This window comes from Tiliqua scincoides, chromosome 4 (assembly GCF_035046505.1).
Source record: "Tiliqua scincoides isolate rTilSci1 chromosome 4, rTilSci1.hap2, whole genome shotgun sequence".
NCBI lineage: Eukaryota > Metazoa > Chordata > Lepidosauria > Squamata > Scincidae > Tiliqua > Tiliqua scincoides.
The window spans coordinates 129568055-129588846 of record NC_089824.1 but is presented as its reverse complement, the minus strand read 5'-3'; the positions used below and the strand labels follow the sequence as shown (position 1 = coordinate 129588846).

General features: G+C 44.6%; 1 protein-coding gene across 1 annotated transcript in view; it reads right to left on the bottom strand.

The window, feature by feature from the left end:
• COL11A1 (collagen type XI alpha 1 chain) overlaps nucleotides 1-20792 on the bottom strand; it is a 284888-nt gene that overhangs the window by 138529 nt on the left and 125567 nt on the right. The window contains exons 13-22 of the mRNA XM_066624556.1: nucleotides 19573-19656; nucleotides 17740-17796; nucleotides 11789-11842; nucleotides 11282-11335; nucleotides 11102-11155; nucleotides 8923-8976; nucleotides 1877-1930; nucleotides 1737-1781; nucleotides 849-902; nucleotides 707-751 (exon numbers count right to left, since the gene is read on the bottom strand). Coding sequence (XP_066480653.1) covers nucleotides 707-751; nucleotides 849-902; nucleotides 1737-1781; nucleotides 1877-1930; nucleotides 8923-8976; nucleotides 11102-11155; nucleotides 11282-11335; nucleotides 11789-11842; nucleotides 17740-17796; nucleotides 19573-19656 — 555 coding nt within the window. The remainder of the gene's footprint in view (nucleotides 1-706; nucleotides 752-848; nucleotides 903-1736; nucleotides 1782-1876; nucleotides 1931-8922; nucleotides 8977-11101; nucleotides 11156-11281; nucleotides 11336-11788; nucleotides 11843-17739; nucleotides 17797-19572; nucleotides 19657-20792) is intronic.

Genomic DNA, 20792 nt, shown 5'->3' with positions numbered 1-20792 from the left:
CGGAGGTCTTCTCGGGGGGAAAGGAACTTTTATCCCCTTCCCCTGGGTAAAGCCCCATGCCCCTCAATGAGGCTTCTCAAGCCTGCACTGGCTATTTTGCCAGCACAGACTTGAGAGACTCTGTGTCAGGCTTTCCAGCGTGACATGGTGGACGGGATCAGGCGAAGCAGAGCTCCACTGGTCCCACCCCCCTCCCATTGCCTCCTCCCCCCACCCTCCTCTCACTTCAAAACTACTTACTGTCAACCAGCGCTGCTGGAGCGCTGGCTGGCCCTTCATGCAGTGCTGAGGCTCAGTGCGAACTGGTGCTGGCTCAGCACTAGTGGCCTCTCCTCTCCAGATGTCATGGATATGCCTTATGGTATGTTTGCGACACCCAACGCCAACAGTGGAGTTCAGCGTTGGCACTAAGGATGTATAGGATTGGGCCCTAAACTTGAAACTGCATTCATCAGGGGCCAATAATTTTCTACCCTTGTTTACGCCCCTGAGCAATCCACAAAAGCTAGAGGACAACTTTAAAGCAAGGTGTGTTTTTTTTTGTGTGTGTGTGTTATCCAGCTGTATATGAGCATTAGATTTCAGACAAATCTTTTACTTCACAAGGATCATCAATTAGTTTCAAGATACTGAAGTTTTTAAACAAGTGAGTGTAAATGATTATTTAGTTTTAAGTGTCTTTGAAACCTGAATTTGATCTACCTACCAAATTTCCTTTTGGACCCGGTGGACCATCAACACCTGGGATCCCCTATATTAAAGAAGACAGCAAAAACAGTACTTGTCAGAGCTGCATTTTGTGAAAAATTCAAAATATAAGGTATTGCATTTCTTTACTGAATACATACAGGTTGTCCAGGTGAGCCCGGAGTTCCTCTTGGGCCTAGTAATCCTCGCTGACCCTGGTGAAAAAAATAAATCTAAATAAGTCTTTAGATCACAATGCACATGGAAGAAGGTTGATCTACAGAAGTTACCTGGAACCCAGGCAATAATGCCACGTATTGAACAGTTCTATAGTCTCATCCTGCCAGCTCTCCAACCAAATTCAACCCACATTCCCACCCGGTCTCACTCCAACATCTGGAATGAGGAACGGACCATGAAATCTTAAGGAAGATTGGGCCACAGAGTCTTTCCCTTTTTGCTTTCTCCTTACAGGTGTAGAAGGATGTGCCACTGGAAACTACACACAAACAACATACTGAGCCTTGTCAGTGGAAGCCTTTGTAGACCTCACTTACAATTCTCTTCTACACCCTGTTTGTGACCTAGTGGACAGATTTTAAAAGGCAAAAAGGGGTATAGAAAGAGTAGCTTCTATTGCAAATCAATTGAATTAAGGCAAGCCTGTGTGAAAACATCATTTTGACAACAGTTTGTCAAAGTACAGAATCCATACACCACAAAAAGGAGGGAAACCCATGCGGTTGGGGTATGCACACATACAAATCTATACATATAAGCAGGTGTTTAAAGTTCCATATGGGCTGAAGGGTTCACACAAGACTGAGATGAACTCCTATATATACCCCATCCTGTAAGGAGTCTACACATCTTTAGATCTGCGTGAACCAGTCTAAATTGTTGAGAATACATTCTAGACACTACAAATTAATTACAACAGGAAAATGTGGTAAGTTATAGCTTTCAGCCAACAAATCCTAACACCTTCAAGAGGTCTTCCTTTTCAAAAGTGCACACTGTGAGTAGAACACTAACAGCATTTCACTTACAGCTTCACCTGGGAGGCCTCTTGGTCCAACCTCTCCATCTTCTCCCTGGTGTTAACAAAATAAAAGGGTTAGTATATGCAATAAACACTTCATTCAGACTTTACTGTATGTGCTAAGAGATAATTGTATGAATAACATACTCTCATGCCATCTTCACCATGAGCACCAGGAGGTCCTTGTGGTCCACGATCTCCCTGAAGACAAGAGAAACCATGTTAAAATCATGCGTACAAGAAGAGTTATGACTGTGTGTTGATGCATATATAGTAGGAAAGTGGGAGCCAAGCAAACTAATCACATCGTTTCATCCAACTGACATGTCACTACACATCTTTACTAAATAGATACAAGCCTCTACGCCCTGTATCTATAGAGGCTTCCATTCAAGATGGGGATTTAAAGTTTTTGGCTACAGTCCAGTACATACTGAGGCATGCTTAAGCACGCTAAAATCAGTTGCCTAAACCTGTGTCATTTTGTAGCATCTGGTGTTTAGATTTTATACAAACAGGGTAATGTTTTAAATACTGCATAATCATATCTTTCCATATTCTTGATTGCCCTGTTCCTTGGCTGACAGAAATGTGAGCTGTACTGTAGATGAGCAGAATAGGTTAGCACTTCTCAAAAACATTCATTTTCATCGCTTGATAACCGCAACATCAGATGATGTATGTAGGAAAGAGCCATCAAAGATCTAACACAGCAAACAGAATTTTCGGTACACCTAACATCATTAAGACATAATATTTTTCAACAGAATCAGTTCATGCACTGAACCGCTAGTCATCAAGTACTGAATAATGACAAGAAATTAAATTATGTACGTGCATGTCTAAATCAGCCTAAGTAAACCACAACAGTCATTGCTATGTTATGGCTTCATAGCTTCGTTCAAAGAAAGCCTTTGCACCTTGAGTGTTCCCAAATGCTGTATTTATCTTCCCATAAGAGGGAACAATCATTAATTTATATGAGAAAAAAATAAGGAGATGCATAATTGTAGACAGTGTTTTGGTTTGGTGGGGCATTAATATGCTTCTTGACCCAAGGACCTCAGCCATTGAGAATTACGCTCCTATACACAAATACTCCTGCTCCTATACATAAATACCTCCATTATTTGTTTTTCTATTTGATGTATCATGCTAGAGCAGGGGTACCCAAACCTCACCCCAGGGGCAATTTGTGCCAATCGGGGACTCCCAATCTGGTTCGTGGGGAGCCCCCAGTCTCTAATGAGCCTGTGGCCCTCTGGAGACTTGCTGGAGCCCATGCTGGTCTGACGCAACTGCTCTTACTGTAAGGGTGACTGAAATTTGAAAAGTAAATTAATTCTTTTTTCCCTGGCCCTTGACACAATGTCAGAGAGATGATATGACCCATCTGCCAAAAAGTTTGGACACCCCTGTGCTAGAGACTAGCAGCTAGACCATTAGAGGCTGGTACATGTATGCATGCTTGTGTGTGTGTCTGTCTCCAACAAAAAATCAAATACCTAACCATGGTTACATTTAAAATTTTAAAATTTTGGTTTAAAAATAAATTTGGAAATCAAAGCTAACTGAAATTAAACAATCACCCTTATCCAATAAAGAAAACTATTTGCCACAGCAGATATATCCCAGCAGATTTCCTGTGCAGTTCCCCTTCCAGATCAGGCACATGCGCATCAAAAGGTGTTGTATGATGGGGGGGGGGGAACACCACTTTATATCTAGAACTTAGGACTTTATGTTCATCACTCTTTTTTAAATTAGTGCCAAAGAGAGAACTGGCACTCTTAGCAGTTTAGATCACAGGTATGGCAAAGCTGAGGTGCAATCAGCCCAGTCACCGCTTTTCCCAAATCTCGCTGATGGGCAATCAGCCAAAAGCATTGAACCCCTTTTCAGTTGGGAGTTCATTATGTACAACTGGACCTTGTTGAGTGTGGATTTTCACTTAAAAACTGTGCACAGTATACTTTATTGTACACCATGAATGAATTAACGTCAGTTACTTTAATAAAAGTATATGACTACTGTGTAAAAAACATTTCATTCTTGTTTCTCAGTCATAAAATGTTTTGCCAAAAATATTTAAAAACTTTAATCCTGTGCCAAGTGTTATATTGTGAATAGGTTTTGAACCTAAAGGGCTGTAATTGATGTGTTTTAACTGAATTGAAATCTCTGTGAAATCTTTAATGAAATCCTGACTGTCACTCTTCTTGTATATGGAAAGATCTCAGTTTCAAAATACCTGGATCATGAGTCTAAGGGAATATGACAGAATCCCTTAGTGTGAAGTACTATAGTTAATGGTTACATATTTGTATAATACACATGCCATGGCCTTGACAAAAAAGCAAAAAAGAGAACTGCTTTAATCATGCACCTAAAAGTCACAAAAATTGCTAAGTCAGTCATAGTAGTTTGGAAAAAGATTGTTTGGTGTGTTGGTGTTTACTATTCAATATTGTGGAGTATGTCATTCGTGGTTAATGTACAGTGCCCTCTGCTGGCCAATGACATCCTTGATCTGATCTTCAAAACCACTTTTAGTATTCAAAGGTTTGGAGCTTCATGGTGCTCAAATGGTGCCTCTGAAAAATGTTCGTGCTGACCTCAAGGACAGATTCGGTAGCACGGAGCATCACTAGGATTGTCCATAAAGTATATACCACTTCAAACACTTTTTATAATATTTATCTTTTGGTGCACCTTACCGAAACTTCTAATTTTAAAATAAAGCAATACTGCACAATATAAAGTCAACCATCAGCATATGCAAAATTCACCTGTCTGCGAGGGATAAGACTGTGGACACCTCGCACCATTCATGAGATGGGTTACACTTTCCATAATCCCTGCTGCCACTGGAAAGTCTCTGCTCGCCAGCAAAGCCCTTCCGGAGGCAGTAGGGACATTCACAATTGTGCCCGTGAACGGTATGGAGTGCTTTGATGTGGCCAGGGAAAGCTTCTGAGGCTTTCCCCAGCCATTTCAAAGCTCTCTACCATTGAGCGCATGCATCATTTTGAATGCCCCTGAACACACAGGAAGTTTTTGTGCACAGCAGGGACATTCAAAATGGTGCCCATGACCAGCATGGAGAGCTTTTAATGACTGGGCAACCTTCAGGAGGCAGCAGGTAAGACAACCCCCCTCCCACTATGCCTCCGATATGGATCCTTATTGATCCCATAGAATCAATGGCTCCATGCCTGCAAATTCATGACCCACAAGGGTATGCAGGACCCTAACATCCACGGATAGTGGGAACTGACTATATTCATGCCTAATTTTTCACACTGAAAAAAATATCCTTTTGTGAGAGGAGAACTGCTTGCCAACTACAAGCCATCACCATATTAAAATACAGGGGGCCTCATATCCGCTGATTCCATATTCACAAATTCAGTTATCTGTGCGTCGGGTCCAACCCCTCCCCCCATGCAAACAGCCCTGTGTGCACCCTCTCCTGATGGCCTCCCTGTGTCTCCCAATGCCTTATAAGGCATTAAAAAGTCACTTCCGGTTTCTCAGTTGAACCAGGAGTCACATGTTTGGAGCTATACAGTTCAGACTAGGCCAGCAGAGGCCAGGGACAGACGTCCTTGGCCTCTGCTGAGCTCAAACTCCCCTTGCCTCTGGAGACCAGACCACAGGGACAGACATTAAACTGTATCCATGCTTTCAGGTATCCCAGGGGGTTTCAAAACAGAATCCCCGTGGATAATGGGGCACACCTGTACTAATTTCCATCTGAATAATTTGGAGTTTCATCCAGTATAGCACCCCCAGTAGGCATTTCTCACTCTCCATATTTCTCACTCTCTCTCGAGAATTTGCTATCTATCTATCTATCTATCTATCTATCTATCTATCTATCTATCTATCTATCTATCTATCTATCTATCTATCTATCTATCTGAACATTTTCTGTGAGAACTTGGCACTGTATAGTGGTACACTGCATCAGATACATTACTTCATTTAATATGATCACAAGGTTCTATGCAGCCAATGAGATAAGATATAGGTATGAAATACTTTTGCGCCAACCATGCAATGGAAGCAAATAGTGCAGCAGTGACCACTAGCACATAAATCACACAGGTCCCCCTAGCAATCAGTATGCTGGATTTACACCAACATTTCTTACAGTCATTAGGTAATTGTATCAAAATGACAGTATTAGTAGCACTATTAAAAATGCTGACAAAACTGTTGAGTGCTAAACTCTAAGAAACAGAAAATCTTCAGCAATAGAGAGAACATATTAGAAAGTAGATGAAAACGTTTTTGACTCAACTCTAATTTTCCCTGATATTCCCTTACTCCTTCTTCATAACTGTAATACATGTTCATATTCTTGATGTCTTACATAATTTAGAAATTAGTTCTTTGTGTCAAATTATCAGGTACATGCTAGAGGTCATGATAATCCACAGAGACAGGATTGCCAAATGCTTCAGATTGGTCTGGGGTCCCCAAGAATCAGCATCAAACACCAGATTTCAGATGACTACTGAAAACAGTCCTGGAGATTCAGACAGGGCCTCCTTGCAATCATGGCTTTATACCATGTTGGAAGAAAAACATCCCTGGGAATAGAATGGTAGCAGAATTGGCTACCATAGCCAGGGGCTGTGCGTGCTCTGGCCTCAAAGTTCTCTTCAGACCCACACAGAAATATGGGAGCAATGCAGAAAACAAGTTGGGCCGGCGCAAGTCCTTTGCACCGGCCCAGGAGGGTCGCAAATGTACCCTAAAGCACATTTGCGCCTCCTTGGGAAGAAGCCCGGCCAGTGCCAGAGGTGTGCTGGCCTGCAGAGGCTTATACATGCCTTTGGACTGGCTTCCTCGGCGAGCCTTGCATTGGCCCAGCTGGGCCAATGCAAGGCTCTGGGGTGGACGGGGAGGAGGCAGGGAGGAGGAGTTCCTGGGCGGGGTGAGGGAGGGCAGTGGGCAGCCCTGGGGGCAGACGGGGAGTGGGAGGTGGGGCTGGGATCCAGCACTTATGCTGGATCCCAACCCCTGTTCCCGGGGAGCTTGGAGCAGCTGCTCCGCTTTCCTCGGACTTGTGCCATCTCAGGAGGTGATGTAAGTTTGAGGAGACCCATAGGGGCCAAAGTTCCTTACCTGGAGGTAAGGGGAAAAGTTTTCCCTTACCTCTGGCTGAGCCACCTTGGGCCTCTATCCTGTGCTGGATACAGCGGAAGCCTCTCGGCTTGCCTGTTCCAGTGCAGAATAGGATTGCACCCTAAATTGCGCAACGTCAGCTACTGCATTGGCAGGCAGTATGGAGTGTCCACATTGGCTCAACATAAATACTAGAGGCCTTCTGTCTTTACCTAATCAACAGAGAAATGCATTCTGCTTGCTGCTCTTCAAAACCCTGATTCCAAGTCAACCACTGACCTCAAGATCAAAAGCAGTATGCAAATTCAGATGAATCTTTTCGGCTTAAATTACTGTAGTCACATGCTTGTGGTTTTTACCAAACAATACTCAAGTTAAGACAAAAAGAATTAGGTAACGGTACTGACCTGGACACAGATCCAGGCAGGGATGGACTAATCAGTGGTTTCCAAACCATGTAAACTCACAGGGGTACTACAGGTTGTCCCCAGCGGACATAATCCAAGATGGTGATGCCAACCTTCCCAGCTCTCCCAGGCGCCACCTTCTTGGATTATGCAAGATCTTACACAATCAAAGATGGCAGGCCCCAGGAGAGTCAGAAGGGGCTGCTGCAAGAGAAGGGTGCCGTGACCATGGTAAATTTGGGAAATGCTGGACTAAGTAGATATTTAGTACTGTAAAACACTTTGCATACTTATTGCATCTGCCATAATTACACCCACAATAAATATTTGAAGTGTGATTAGCAGTGTAACCTTGGGGCAACCACAGCAAAACAATTTCTGCATAAAGTGTGTGAAGAGTTTCTAAGAAAAGAAATTCCTTTCAGGAGTCTAAAGGCGCAATCCTAACCAACTTTCCAACATTGACCTAAGGGAAATGCAGCTAAGGGAGCTAACAAGTATTCCCTTACCTTGAAGAGGACTCCATGTCTGACCCCCAAATGCAGTTGGGGAGCACATGCTCCATTGGCACAGCTATGTCAGAGTTGGAAAGTGGTTAGGATATGGACCTTAGAGATTCAGCTGAGCCTAATGTGGAACTCTACAAAAAAGTATGCCAACTAGGAAGATGATTTGACTGGAGAAGTTGTGGGCAGAAGCGAGAATAAAGGATTGTGGCATAAATTCACAGGGAGTATGAACATGTGGTTAGAAAGTAAAATGGAATAAGAACAATTATACAGTAATTGCTGAAACAGAGATGCCTGCGTTGGCTTGGTCATGTCGTGAGAATGGACGATGGCTGGATCCCAAAGGATCTCCTCTATGGAGAACTTGTGCAGGGAAAGCGCCCTACAGGTAGACCACAGCTGCGATACAAGGATATCTGCAAGAGGGATCTGAAGGCCTTAGGATTGGAACTCAACAGATGGGAAACCTTGGCTTCTGAGCATCCCCCTTGGAGGCAGGCTGTGCAGCCTGGCCTCTCCCATTTTGAAGAGACACTTGGCCAACAGACCGAGGCAAGGAGGCAAAGAAGGAAGGACCATAGCCTGTGAGACAGACCAGGGACAGACTACACTTGCTCCCAGTGTGGAAGGGATTGTTACTCCTGAATCGGCCTTTTCAGCCACACTAGACGCTGTTCCAGAACCACTTTTCAGAGCGCAATACCAGAGTCTTCCGAGACTGAAGGTTGCCAACACAGTATAACCCTAGCAGAGTTTATTTTGGATGAGTGTGAACTGATGGAAGCGAACTACAGAATGTTTCTGCAACTGATCCTTCAGGTGAGCAAAGTAAAATTATGACTGACAGTGAAGCCTATTATTGGAATTCCTATTTATTTTCTGTACAGAAGATCTGCAGAATATGAGAGCAATACATCTAAGCTATCGCCATCATGCATTCATTCCAGAGTAGTATCACTAACTTTAATGAAAATATTCCAGCCCAACTGGCAGGAAGAATGCAAACACAAGCACGCAGGAAGCATTAAACTGACTAGGCTGTGAAAATATTGCAATTGCTTTGGACAACAGCTTTGGGTGTGATTTTTGCTGCCGCTATATCTTTAATGAGTTTTCAGACAAACATGCATCTTCTTCTTACCCTGTGACCTTTTTCACCAGGTAGACCAGGGAGGCCATCAAAACCTCTGTCACCCTAGTGGGGGGAAAAATATCACAGCGTTAGCAATTTGCAGTTGCATTGATACATTGCACATACTCACTATAAATGTGTACTTTCTGGGGATGGATACCTTTGCTCTGAAACTGGATGGTACATGGAGCTGCACATATATACTCCTAAAAGCTAAATTTGGTACAGAACTGAAGGTCTATATACTATGGTCCAGATTCAGTGACCGGAGATAGCCCCGTTTAACACCTTCATAAATCTCACATAATCTTATTGTTGCATGCTCTGTGGGGATAGCTATGGACTAAAAAAAAACTCCAGAATGAACCTACTGCACATTCCTAGTCTCTTGCACCAGTGCAGTGACTGCTGCACTGGAACAAGCTGTCACAAATGTGCCCTAAAGCTCATTGTGACAGCACATAAGATAGGGGAGTTATCCAGGTGACAGATCCAGGTGGAACAGGTAAGAGCTGCTTTGAGCAGTGCAGGGACTGGGGAAAGGTGGAGAGAGGGCTAGAGGGGATATAATGAGGTGGGAGAGGACAGGGAGGAGGCAGAGATGGAAGGACTGGATCCCAGGAAGGAGGCGGGACTGGCCGAGCTGGCATCCTATCTCTTTTACCAGGCCACATCTGCTGCCATGGCTCCACTCAGACCCGTGCTAGTGAATTAGCAGGCGCAGATCTGAGTAGACCTGTTGCTGTGGCTAGGGCTTTTCCTGAGGACAGTTGCCTTACCCTGAAGACCTCCAGTCTGCTCAATTTGAACACAGGTTGCAGTACAACCATGCAAGCCCCACTGCATTGCACTGGTTAGGACTGGGCTGCCCATCAGGCAAAAACATAGTGATTCATCCCAGCATGGGTTCCAGTTACTGGCTCGCTCTTGGGTGTGTGCACATTGCAGTTACTCAGCCATTACTTGTAACAGGAGGCTCATGTGTGCTTCCCAAATATTTATCCAGTTATTTCTCTCCTCTGTATGACCACAGGCCACAAATTACTACTGTCTGGAGCATGAATGTCTTGTGAGCAAAGACTATTGGGTGAGACAGAAGGATCAGTATTCTTCCACACATAGCTGTTTTCATGTAGGGATTGATTATCACTATACAAATGACAGAGGTTTCACACTCAATTGTCTTAAACTGATCCATACACAACATTTCCTATAAATACATTACATTACGGTCATGAAGGCTAAATTTGATGGATGGAACTAGCAACAGTGTTTCCACTATGAAGGAGTTGGTAAAAAGTGATCCACTCTGGTCATTGGTACAACCTTCAGCACTTGCAAGTGCAGGGATCTCATGGAGCGCAGGAGCAGTATAGAGATCAAATGTAGGGATCTTATCAAGTGCAATGCACTTATGGAGTGACTAGGGGAAGCTAAACCTTGACAGGTGACCCAACCTCCTCCAATGCCACTGACCATGGCTCCTTCGGCCTACTGTCTGAAAAATTAAGGGCAAAAACATGTAAATATTCATTCATTCATTTACTGAATTTTTATCCTGCTTCTCTCCCCATATGGGGACCCAAAGCAGCATACAGAAGATCATAAAAGCAGAAAACTAAAAAAAAAATCATAAAATCACAACTAAAACAACTAAAAAAAAAGACATATGCAACTCATTAAAAACAACCTTAAAACAATTATAATAAAACACAAAAGCAGATCAACAGCAAACGCCTTATAAGAAAAGACAGAACCTGTAAAATCCAGATGTTCTTTTTAAAAAGGCCGAAAACTCAGAAAGCTTGTCAAATCAAATATCTTCAGGCCTTACTGGAAAGCCTCTAACTAGGTAGCTGTTCATAGATTGAGAGGGTGGGAATTTCATACAGTTGGTGCCACTACTGAGAAGACCCTGTTTCTTGCCACTGCCCTTCCCCCTCAATAGACAATGTAAAAGGGCCTTCTCTGATGACATGAGGGAACAAACTGTTGTACAGAAAAGACGGTTTCTCAAATAGCCTGTATCCAAATCGTATTTCACAATGACAAATTCATAGCCATTAATTTCAAACACAACCTTAAAAGCCACGTTCAGTCGTGTTTGGAATAAAGATCGCTGCTTCCTAATTGAAACATACCTGAAAATGTTCCAGCACTAAATTCCTTCAAATATATATTTACTAACCTTTGCACCAGGTTCCCCCGGCATCCCTCTAGCTCCATCTGCACCTGGACGACCCTAGAAAGGGGGAAAAATAATCTGCACTTTAAAATACAAATGTCAAAAATAAATTTGCTGTCAATCTGGAATTCATTCTGTGCATTTTTGCCAAACATGAACTGTCCTGAAGCATCCAATACCTACTCTTTTACCAGCTTTTCCAGAAAGCCCAGGTGGACCTTGTATACCTCGAGGACCCTGAAAGCAACAAGATGCATTAACGTTAACCACTAAAGAGATATCAACTGCACCATAAAGACATTCCTTTTAATTATTCAGCTCCAATTGGTCTCCATGTAACCCCCTTAATGTACATTAAGACAATGGCGGTCCAGGCCTCTGTGCCGCCCCAGGGTGAGCTTGAGTGTCCCCACTGACTGGTCATGTCCAGATGTCTTTTGAGGGTCGGACAGGCTATGCGCTGCCTTTCCAGTCTCTCCAGCCATTCACCAGAAGGCTTTAGAAAGGTACTTCCAGTATTTTGGAAGATGTAATTCCAACATCTAATGGGCTCACTCTGGCCAGCTGGTATTGCTGCAGCCACTGACTTGCCACCTCTGCAGCTACAACTCTTAAGGTTAGCATTTTTGCAGTTGGCCCTAAAGTAACTTTTTTTGTACTGCTGTGCTTTACCGTAATATAGAAACACACCTGAGGGCCTGGGTCTCCACTATCACCTTTGGCACCTGATGCACCAGGACCACCCTGTAAGAAGAAAAGCAAAGCACTATTTTAGTTGTAGGAAAAGTCAGTTCCAGTAAAAGTTGTAGCTTCAGGGGGGAAAAATCATTTTTACTGCTGCCTATGATGATTTCAGAGTTGCCTATGATAGACAGACGCTGTAATAGACAGAGATGAGCTAACAACCTGATCCTCTTATGATCCTATTCAGTGCATATCCACTAACATCCAAGCCCCACATTTTGTTGTGTAGCAAATAATTGCTGAGGAGTACTGCTGCACACAAGTTCACTTGCCACCCCACTGAATTTGTCAAAGTGGCCCCACTGATGGCGAGGATTTACACTGGTATGGTAAAGTTTCTGCACCTGTTACACTGCAGACAGATAACCAAAGCAATTGAGTAAGATTTGGGCATAAAGACAGAAATGTGTAAAGCAATCCTATCCATATGTACTCAGAAATAAGCCCCACTGAACTCAATGGGACTTCTAAATGCTTATAGGATTGCAGCCTGAAGGTACAGTTGTCACAAATCAAGACATATTTCCTGCAATGATGGACCTAAGCCACCCAGAGGTTCACTTGCCACCCTTGAACTAGTCAAAGTGGCCCTATTGACAGCTATCAGACTGCATTTGTCTTGGTAAGAACTTATAGCTCAGTTTGGTAGGTCACAATGTATCCTGTACCAGAATATGCTGGGTCTGTGGTTCTCAAACCTTTTGCACCGGGACCCACTTTTTAATTGTAAATCTTGTAAAGTTAGGTGGGTCCTATCGGGATCCACTTAGATGTACAAGACTTGGAAAAACAGTGATCTAAAAAGAAATAATATTTTTATTTATTAATTTACAAGTAATATTTTTTTTTATTTGCAAGCCGATCCATTTCCGATCAGTTTGCAAATTCATTTTGCAAAAAAAAAAAAAAATCTATTTTTTGCAATGAGGCAGACCTAATGACTAGCCTCAAGGCTTGAGGGGTTTAATTATGTGACCCAGTCTTCACCTGCCCCCGCTACCTGTCACCGTCAGACTTGGGGAAAAAGACGCACTGAAAAAGTCACTCAAACATTATTATCCCTATATTTACACAAGCTTGCAAACTGTAGGAGCTGAGCTCTTTGCAGGGCAGTTAGCAGTTATCTGATTTTTGAATAGCCCCGGGGCTTGAGGGTTATCTGATCTTTCCATCTCCGTGTTTTCATTGGAGGCTCTGTGGGAGCCACTAGAAATTGGGTCCCAACCCACCAAGTGAGACCTGACCCACAGTTTGAGAAATGCTTTGTTAGGATGCAATCTAGTTCACAAGTGCTAACCCTGGCTAAAGAGCACAGTGCAAAGCAACTAATGAAGGGCTCATTTCCAAAAACTTGAACACAGTTCTATTACGGAAGTATCAAGCTGGCAACTTTGCTTGACAGAAAGATACTCCCTAAATGGTTTCTTATTGGAGGATGCAGTATATTAAGATAAATACTGAGGGGGAAAATGAAGATTTAAATATCACATGTATCTTTTTTCTTTTTTGTTGATGATCCAAAAAAAAATCCAAACAGCTGGATTTCTACAGCCTCCTAGTGGCTTAAAAGGAAAATAGCTAAGAAGAACACAGTTTTCTTACAAAACTTTTTATATTACCCTTGGCTTACATTAAATCCTATCTGATTTACAAGTACACAAGGCTGTGTCACAAGTACATGACTTAGAAGTAATTCAACAAGACATACTTCTAACTAGATGAGCTAGTGTTAGTGTTGGGCTTTATGTGTTAATAAGGAAACTATATTCTGTTGTAAGTTTTCAAGCTACACCCAGATAATTGCCAAGGTCTGGAAAGTTGCTGTTTGGAACTCACTCAACTGTATGGGACATGAAGCCAACGCCAGTGATGGATGACAGAGCACCTGCCAGGTTGCAAAGCACTTTCTGACACAAGATACCTTGAGGTGTGCTCTGCTATCAGCAACTGTCCACAAGGTTACCCTGACAGTTTGAATGTGAAGCAATAAATGAGCAACAACGGACCTGTTTTGCTTCTCTCACTCCAAAAAACGATTTCTGTATGATGTGGGCTAGAACAGGAGTTGATACGGACCAGGGGATATGAACAAGCATGATGGGATAACAGTGGGAAGAAACCATTTATTTCCATGCTTCATTTTGCTATCAGAAAATCATAGATTTGTGGGTTTTTTTAAATAGTAAAGCAGCAACAACAAAATCTCACTTGACACTCTCTCTCTCTCTCTCTCTCTCTCTCTCTCTCTCTCTCTTAAAGCAGAGTTCCAAAAATGGGGTACTTAGGAGGGTCAGTACTAGGGAAATTACAGCTTCCAAAATTCCCTGTGGAACTGGACTATTTTAAAAAAGGATATGAATGGGGACTAAAAATAATAACAATAATAGAATTTCCTAGAGCAGTGGTTCTCAAACTTTCAGCACCAGGACTCACTTTTTAGAATGAGAATCTGTCTGGACCCGCCAGAAGTGATGTCATGAATGGACATAATCAAGTAGGAATAGTTTTAACAATCCTAGGCTGAAATTCTACCCACATGTTCCCAGGAGTAAGCCCCATTGACTACTATTGTTAAAAGCAGTAAAGATATAGATGCTTCTGAAAAATGATGGCAGAAACCTCTAGTCTGCCAGAATAATCTCTAGGTCAGGGTTTTGCAAACTGTGGGTCATGACCCACATGATGGGTCATGACTCAGTGTCTGCTGGGTACTGGGTTTGGACCTCCCACCCAGAAACTTTGTTTTTTAAATTGATTTGCTATAGTGCGTTTTTTTGCCATCCACTTGAGTTGTTGGAACGGAACCCTTGCGAATAACAGGTCTCGACCTGTATAGTTATACCAAAAGACAGTATGGAAGCCCATACAGCAAGGCCAGCCCATCCATGAGGTCAACTATGGCAGTCACCTCAGGCAGCACATTGGCTGGGGGCACGCACCCACCCACCCACTGTTCCTACTTCTCCTCCAACTCCCTGGTCTGCAGAAAGGAAGAAAAGGAACAGAGCAGAATGTGGAAGAGAAGCTAGCATATCACCAAGTAAAAGGGGGCAGCATTTTGCACACCGCCTCAGGCACCAGGAAGCTTTGGCCTGGCCCTGCAACAGAGACAGGCAACATGCTGCTGCTTGTGCCTGTGTGGTGAACATCTGTGTGGTGTCATCTGTTTTTGCTTCCTTTAATAAACCCATCTTCCCTAGGAAGCCTTTGCTTTGTCAAAACAAGCTCGGAGTACATGTAATGCCACTTGCTTCTATTCATTCCTTCTTACTCTCTTTTGTCTCATCCCCTTTCTATTCTCTTTCAACTTTACAACTCTGAATTGTAAGTACCTCGGGGCAGGATCTTTTTTTCTCTTTTATGCAGCTTTTAAAAATGTAAATTAACTGCACCATGTAAGTAAGTAACAGCTCAATTCTAACTCCCAGGTTAAGCTGATACACATCATTTGTGCTCACCCAGGGGTGTTGAAAATATGCCATAAGGTGACTGGCACGTTTGCGCCAACTTTAGAGTTGAAGAGGCTAGTTCAAGAAGTCGCGCTGGCCTCCCGGCGCTCGATCCAGGCAGGGTAAGTTTGCATTGGCCGAGCTTGGCTGACGCAGAGATGTGGGAGGGCGTGGCGGGGAGGCATTTTGGGGCAGGGGGAGGGAGGGCAGGCGGCAGGCATTCCCGGGGGCAGGTGGGCGGGGAGTGGGAGGCAAGGCCAGGATCCAGCAGTTATGCCAGATCCTGATCCAGTTCATCTCCTGAGGTGAGTAGACCCATTGGTGCCCACGCAGCGCAACACGGGGTAAGGGGAAAGTTTTCCCCTTGCCTCGGGTTGGGCCGATTTTGGTCCCAAACTTGCACTGGATACAGCACAGGTCCACTGGCCTGCCTGCTTCAGCACAAATCAGGATTGCACCCTTAGTCAATAAAAATGTGAACATATTCGGGCTATGTGGAGAATGGAAAGAAGGGAGATTATTGGCTCTGTGCTTCTTGACTAGTGTTCTGAATTAGGCTGTTAGGTGCCCAATCGGAAGGTCTGAGGGACTGGACTGAGAAAAAAGGCTGCTCTTTAAGTATCTCTAATGCAAGGAAAAGCAAACCCATTTGCTTTCATGTAAAGCCCTTGTTCCATTGTTTTGCCCTTCATGGAGTTCCCACAGAGTAAAGAAGAATCACAACTGAGGCACAATGCTGGCCAGCCTGCTTGTACCAGCTGGAAACACTGGGGATATAAATACATCATTTCACTGTGGATGCTACGCTTCCTCTTGTCCCTTCTGACTGTGCTTTTTGCTTTTTGTTTTTTAAAACCAATGTAATTACCAAGGTTTCTCTGAAAACTACCGGGTATATACAACGTCTATAATCTTGGCGGGACTAACTATCATTTTATATTGTTGTAAATACACTTGGCAGGCTTTTAAAGAGATAGTAACTGCTTATCTGTAGCGTTTAAATGATTCATTTGATTATCTCTGTCAGCACAACACCAGTTTTGTAAAAGAGGAAACCATCATTAGGAGAAAATTGCTCAGGTGATTTCACAACTGCAGAGCTGGTATTCTGCTTTTGCTGTAACTTGAGTACGGTTAAAATACGGGCAAATGTCACATCTATCATCCCGGAAGTTTCTAGTCTAGAGGTCTACAATTTTGTTCCACTTGTAATGCAAACCAGATACTCAATGGAGACATTCTATTGTTGTTGTTTAAGCCATGCTGACATCACTATCCTTTACATGTGTCAATGGATATGAACAACTAGCAAATTCCCATTACGAATGATGACAGACACAGGGAATGGAGAGAGTGTTTGTATATAACACAGGGACACATGAGAGGGTGTCATGCATCACTTTTCACTCAGTGCTTTCCTTCTGCCCTTGGGAGTGAATAACAGACATTCACAGTAAGCAAATGTGACACTAGAAGTCAACAGCAACGTTTAATTTACTAATTTAACGTATCGAATAACTGCTTTCTCCCCTTGGACTTGCACCAGCTAAAGAGCTGGCACAGGCCCATTGGCAATATTTTCCCTTACCTCCCCCAAATCTCCCAATCTGACCCCCTACCCAACCCAGGGCAGTTGGGTGCAGCACAAGTTTTTTGGGCACAGCTGCATTGGGGGGGGGGGGGAAGGATAAGATTGTGTTTTAAGAGCCCAATCCTATCCTCCTTCTACCTCCCACTGGTGCAGCCATGCCAAAAAGGCATGCACAGTATCAATCGGGGTGGCAGATCAGGAGGCTCTGGAGGGGAAAGGGGATTTAAATCTTTTTACTGCTCTATAAGTCTGGTTGGCAACCTTCAGTCTCGAAAGACTATGGTATAAGCCGACAGCACCTGATAGTCCCAGGCGGTCTCCCATCCAAGTACTAACCAGGCCTGACCCTGCTTAGCTTCCAAGATCAGACAAGATCAGGCATGTGCAGGGTAAGTCTGCTGTTCTGCAATGGGTCGCCTCAGATCTGCACCAGCTCTTTACCCATTTTGTCTACTTCTCTCTGGCCCATTTCACCCTTCCCCACCCTGTTCACCTTGTCCCTGTCCTCTTTTGCCCCCTCCCTGCCCCCAAAAGGATCCCCTCAAATCTTTTGTGCTGTGTATTACGGACCAGCAGCACTAGTCCTTGGCCAGGTATTGACACTACTGTACTTGTGGTAGCTCAAGCCATCTTTTCAGCCTGATCTTAAGCATGTACATTTCACTGAGTTGAATGGAGCATCCTTACCGGTAATTGTGTTTGGAATTATAGCTTTAGGGAGAAAACAATACATTCAATATAAACAAAAGCCCTGGCTTTAACCACTCCTAGAGAACCCCTAGTAATTTTAGATACCAACAATAAGCTGAGACAATGAAGTGACAACTTTGGACCACAAATTGCTAGGTTTAACATACCACAGGACCTGGTCTTCCGGTTAGTCCCATGGGGCCAGGTGGTCCCCTCATGGCAATCTGTAATTTAAAAGGAAAAAAGGAAGAAAAAAAAAAACAGAACAGCATAAAGTAAACTGCTGAAAGCATCTAGCAGGATTGACAATTTCCATACATTAACAGATACTGTATATAATCATTTATGGTCTGTAATAAATGCAATGGGGAAACGTAATGGTAATTAAAAATCCCTCAACTCTGGTAAGCTATATGCTGTATCAATGCCTGGTGGTGGTGGATGAGTATCTACATGAATAGTCACTGTAGCAACATCCAGTGACTTTAGCACAAGACTAGGAATCTCACCGTTCATTTAAAAATAGAATCCAGACCTTATGATTCATCCATTTATTTTTAGTTTTATCCTAGTCTTCCACCAAGGAACTCAGGAAAATGCACAAGTTCTCTCCCCCTCCCCCCATTTTATCCTTGGAGCAACATTATAAGGTTATAAGGTTAACCTTATAACATTAGGTTATAAGGTTGCAACTTGCCCAAGGTGAACTTGCCCTAGGAACATTCAGGTTAAGCAGGAATTTGAACCCATGTCTCTCCAAACCCAAGAGTTCATTCTCTACAACAGCACACAGGCAATATCAAGTGACTGAAGAGAAAAATGGGAAGGGGGAGGAATATTGGCATATTCAGCCTGAACTCAGAAAACAGAAATGAATCAGGTTTGGTTCACACAGTTCAAGGTGGGTCTTCTTCGCTCAAGTCTAGTGTTAGCAACATAGTCATCCAATCCATGAAGTGGATGATGTGGCTTGCACTGAGTGGCAAGTTGAAGGGGCAGTGAAGAGGCTTCAGGGAGTCTCTCACTCTAAGGGTGCAATCCAAACCTGGACTTGGGCCAGCCCAAGTCCCTAGGGCCGGCCTGGGAGGGTCGCAAATGTGCTGTAAAGCACGTTTGCACCTCCTTACGGGGAAGCCACGTCGGCACATCCAGATGTGCCAACGCATGGAGGCTGACATAAGCCTCCACGTCGGCTTCCCCGCAGCCGCTTGTGTCAGCCCACCTGTGCCTACACAAGCGGCAAAGGTAGGCATGGGGGTCGGGGTGGAGGGAGGGAGGAGTTCCTGGGCAGGGTGGAGGGAGGGCAATGGCTGGCCCCAGGGGCGGGCGCGCAGGGAGCCGGAGGCGGGGCTGGGATCCGACAGTTATGCCAGATCCTAACCCCCATCCCCGGGGAGAACGGAGCGGCTTGAGGTCGCTCCGCTCTCCTTGGACTTGTGCCACCTCTGGAGATGGCGTGAGTCCAAGGAGACCTATTGGGGCCAGCAGCCCTTACCTAGGGGTAAGGCGAAGAGTTTCTCCTTGCCTCTGGCTAGCCACTTTGGGCCACAATCCTGTGCTGGATACAGCGCAAGCCTCCTGGCTTGCCTGTTCCAGCGCAGGTTTGGATTGTACCCTAAGTCTGCCACCACCTCTCTTCAACCCACATGCAGAGCTCCCAGCACTCCCTGTACTTCTTGTTTTATTGAAAGGGATTGCATGGGAAGGAACAATGTGTGAAGGTAGCGAACAGGGTCACTGTTTTTCCCATGGTTTTGGGGGGTGCATGGTGACAGTGGGTCGGAGCGGATGCAGATAGTGGATTACCTCGAGATATCCCTGGTTGGCAAGTACATTTTGAAAAAGTGAAATGTGAAACCCATTTCTTTGCTCCTCCTTAAGAAAAATAAATGATAATGTTCAAGAGAATACAAATTAGTTGACTGAATGCAAGTGAAATTTCTCAGGAGCTTCTGGACGCCCATACCTATCTCCACAACTGTAGAGTATTTCATTCTTACCCTGGCTTGCTGAAGAATGGCTTGAGCTTGAGCTTCCTGGGCCGATATTGCTGGGCCCTTCTCACCACCACCACCAAAGCGGAACTGCATAGAACAACATAAAGCAGTTTAGGAAAAAGAAACAGTCTGAATCAAGCAGGTTAGAAATAGCCCCTCATTGCCTACAGTAAGAAATCAGCTTGAGATAAAAGTATTACATCTTCTCTAGGATTGAAAGCTTGTTTATGACAGTAATCATTCATATACCATGCCTATGAACTGGGCAAAGGTGCACCTTTTAAAGTGGTCTCCCCTTATATTTAACAGAGGGTGAGCAACTGCCTCTCTTCAGCCCAGCACACCATCTTTTCCAGTGGCTGTTGACTGTTCTGTATTTTTTTAGATTGTGAGCCCTTTGGGGACAGGGAATCATTTATTGATTTATTTTGCTATGTAAACCACTTTGGGCACAATCCTGCACCTTGGGCCGGCGCAAGCTGCTTGCGCCAGCCCAGGCGGGTCGCAAATGTGCCATAAGGCATGTTTGCACTTCCTTGAGAGTCAGCTGCACTGGCGCAGGGACATGCACCAGCCCATGGAGGCTAAATTCAGTCTCTGCGCCAATGCTGACAGGGAGGGTTGTGTCAGCCGAGCTCGGCCAATGCGAGGGTCTGGGGTGGGCGAGGAGGAGATAGGGAGGAGGTGGAAGGGAGGCATTCAGGGGCGGGGAGAGGGTGGTCAGAGGGCAGGGAGCAGGAAGTGGGGTTGGGTCCCAGCAGTTATACCAGATCCCAACCCTGTTCCCCAAGCAACAAAGACTGGCTGCAAGCCGCTCCGCTCTCCTTGGATTTATGCCACCTCCTGAGATGGCACAAGTCCAAAGAGACCCATTGAGGCTGCGGTGGCTTACTTAGGGGGAAGGGGAAGAGTTTCCCCTTTCCTCCAGCTGAGCCATTTTGGGTCTCTGTCTTGCGCTGGATACAGCGCATGCCTCCCAGCATCATCCCCAGTGTCGGCGTCGTCCCCATGCCAACGCGAGCCCTGTGAGGAAGGTAGGTTTCATCGGCCAAGTTCGGCTAATGCAGGGGTCTGGAGGGGGGCATGGTGAGGGTGGGGAGGAGGTGTTTTGGGGTGGGGGCGGCAGGCAGCGGATGTTCTGGCAGTTATGCCGGATCCTAACCCCGTTCCCAGGCAGCCCGTGGCAGTCCCGGACTGCTCGGATTTGCGCTACCTCTTGAGTA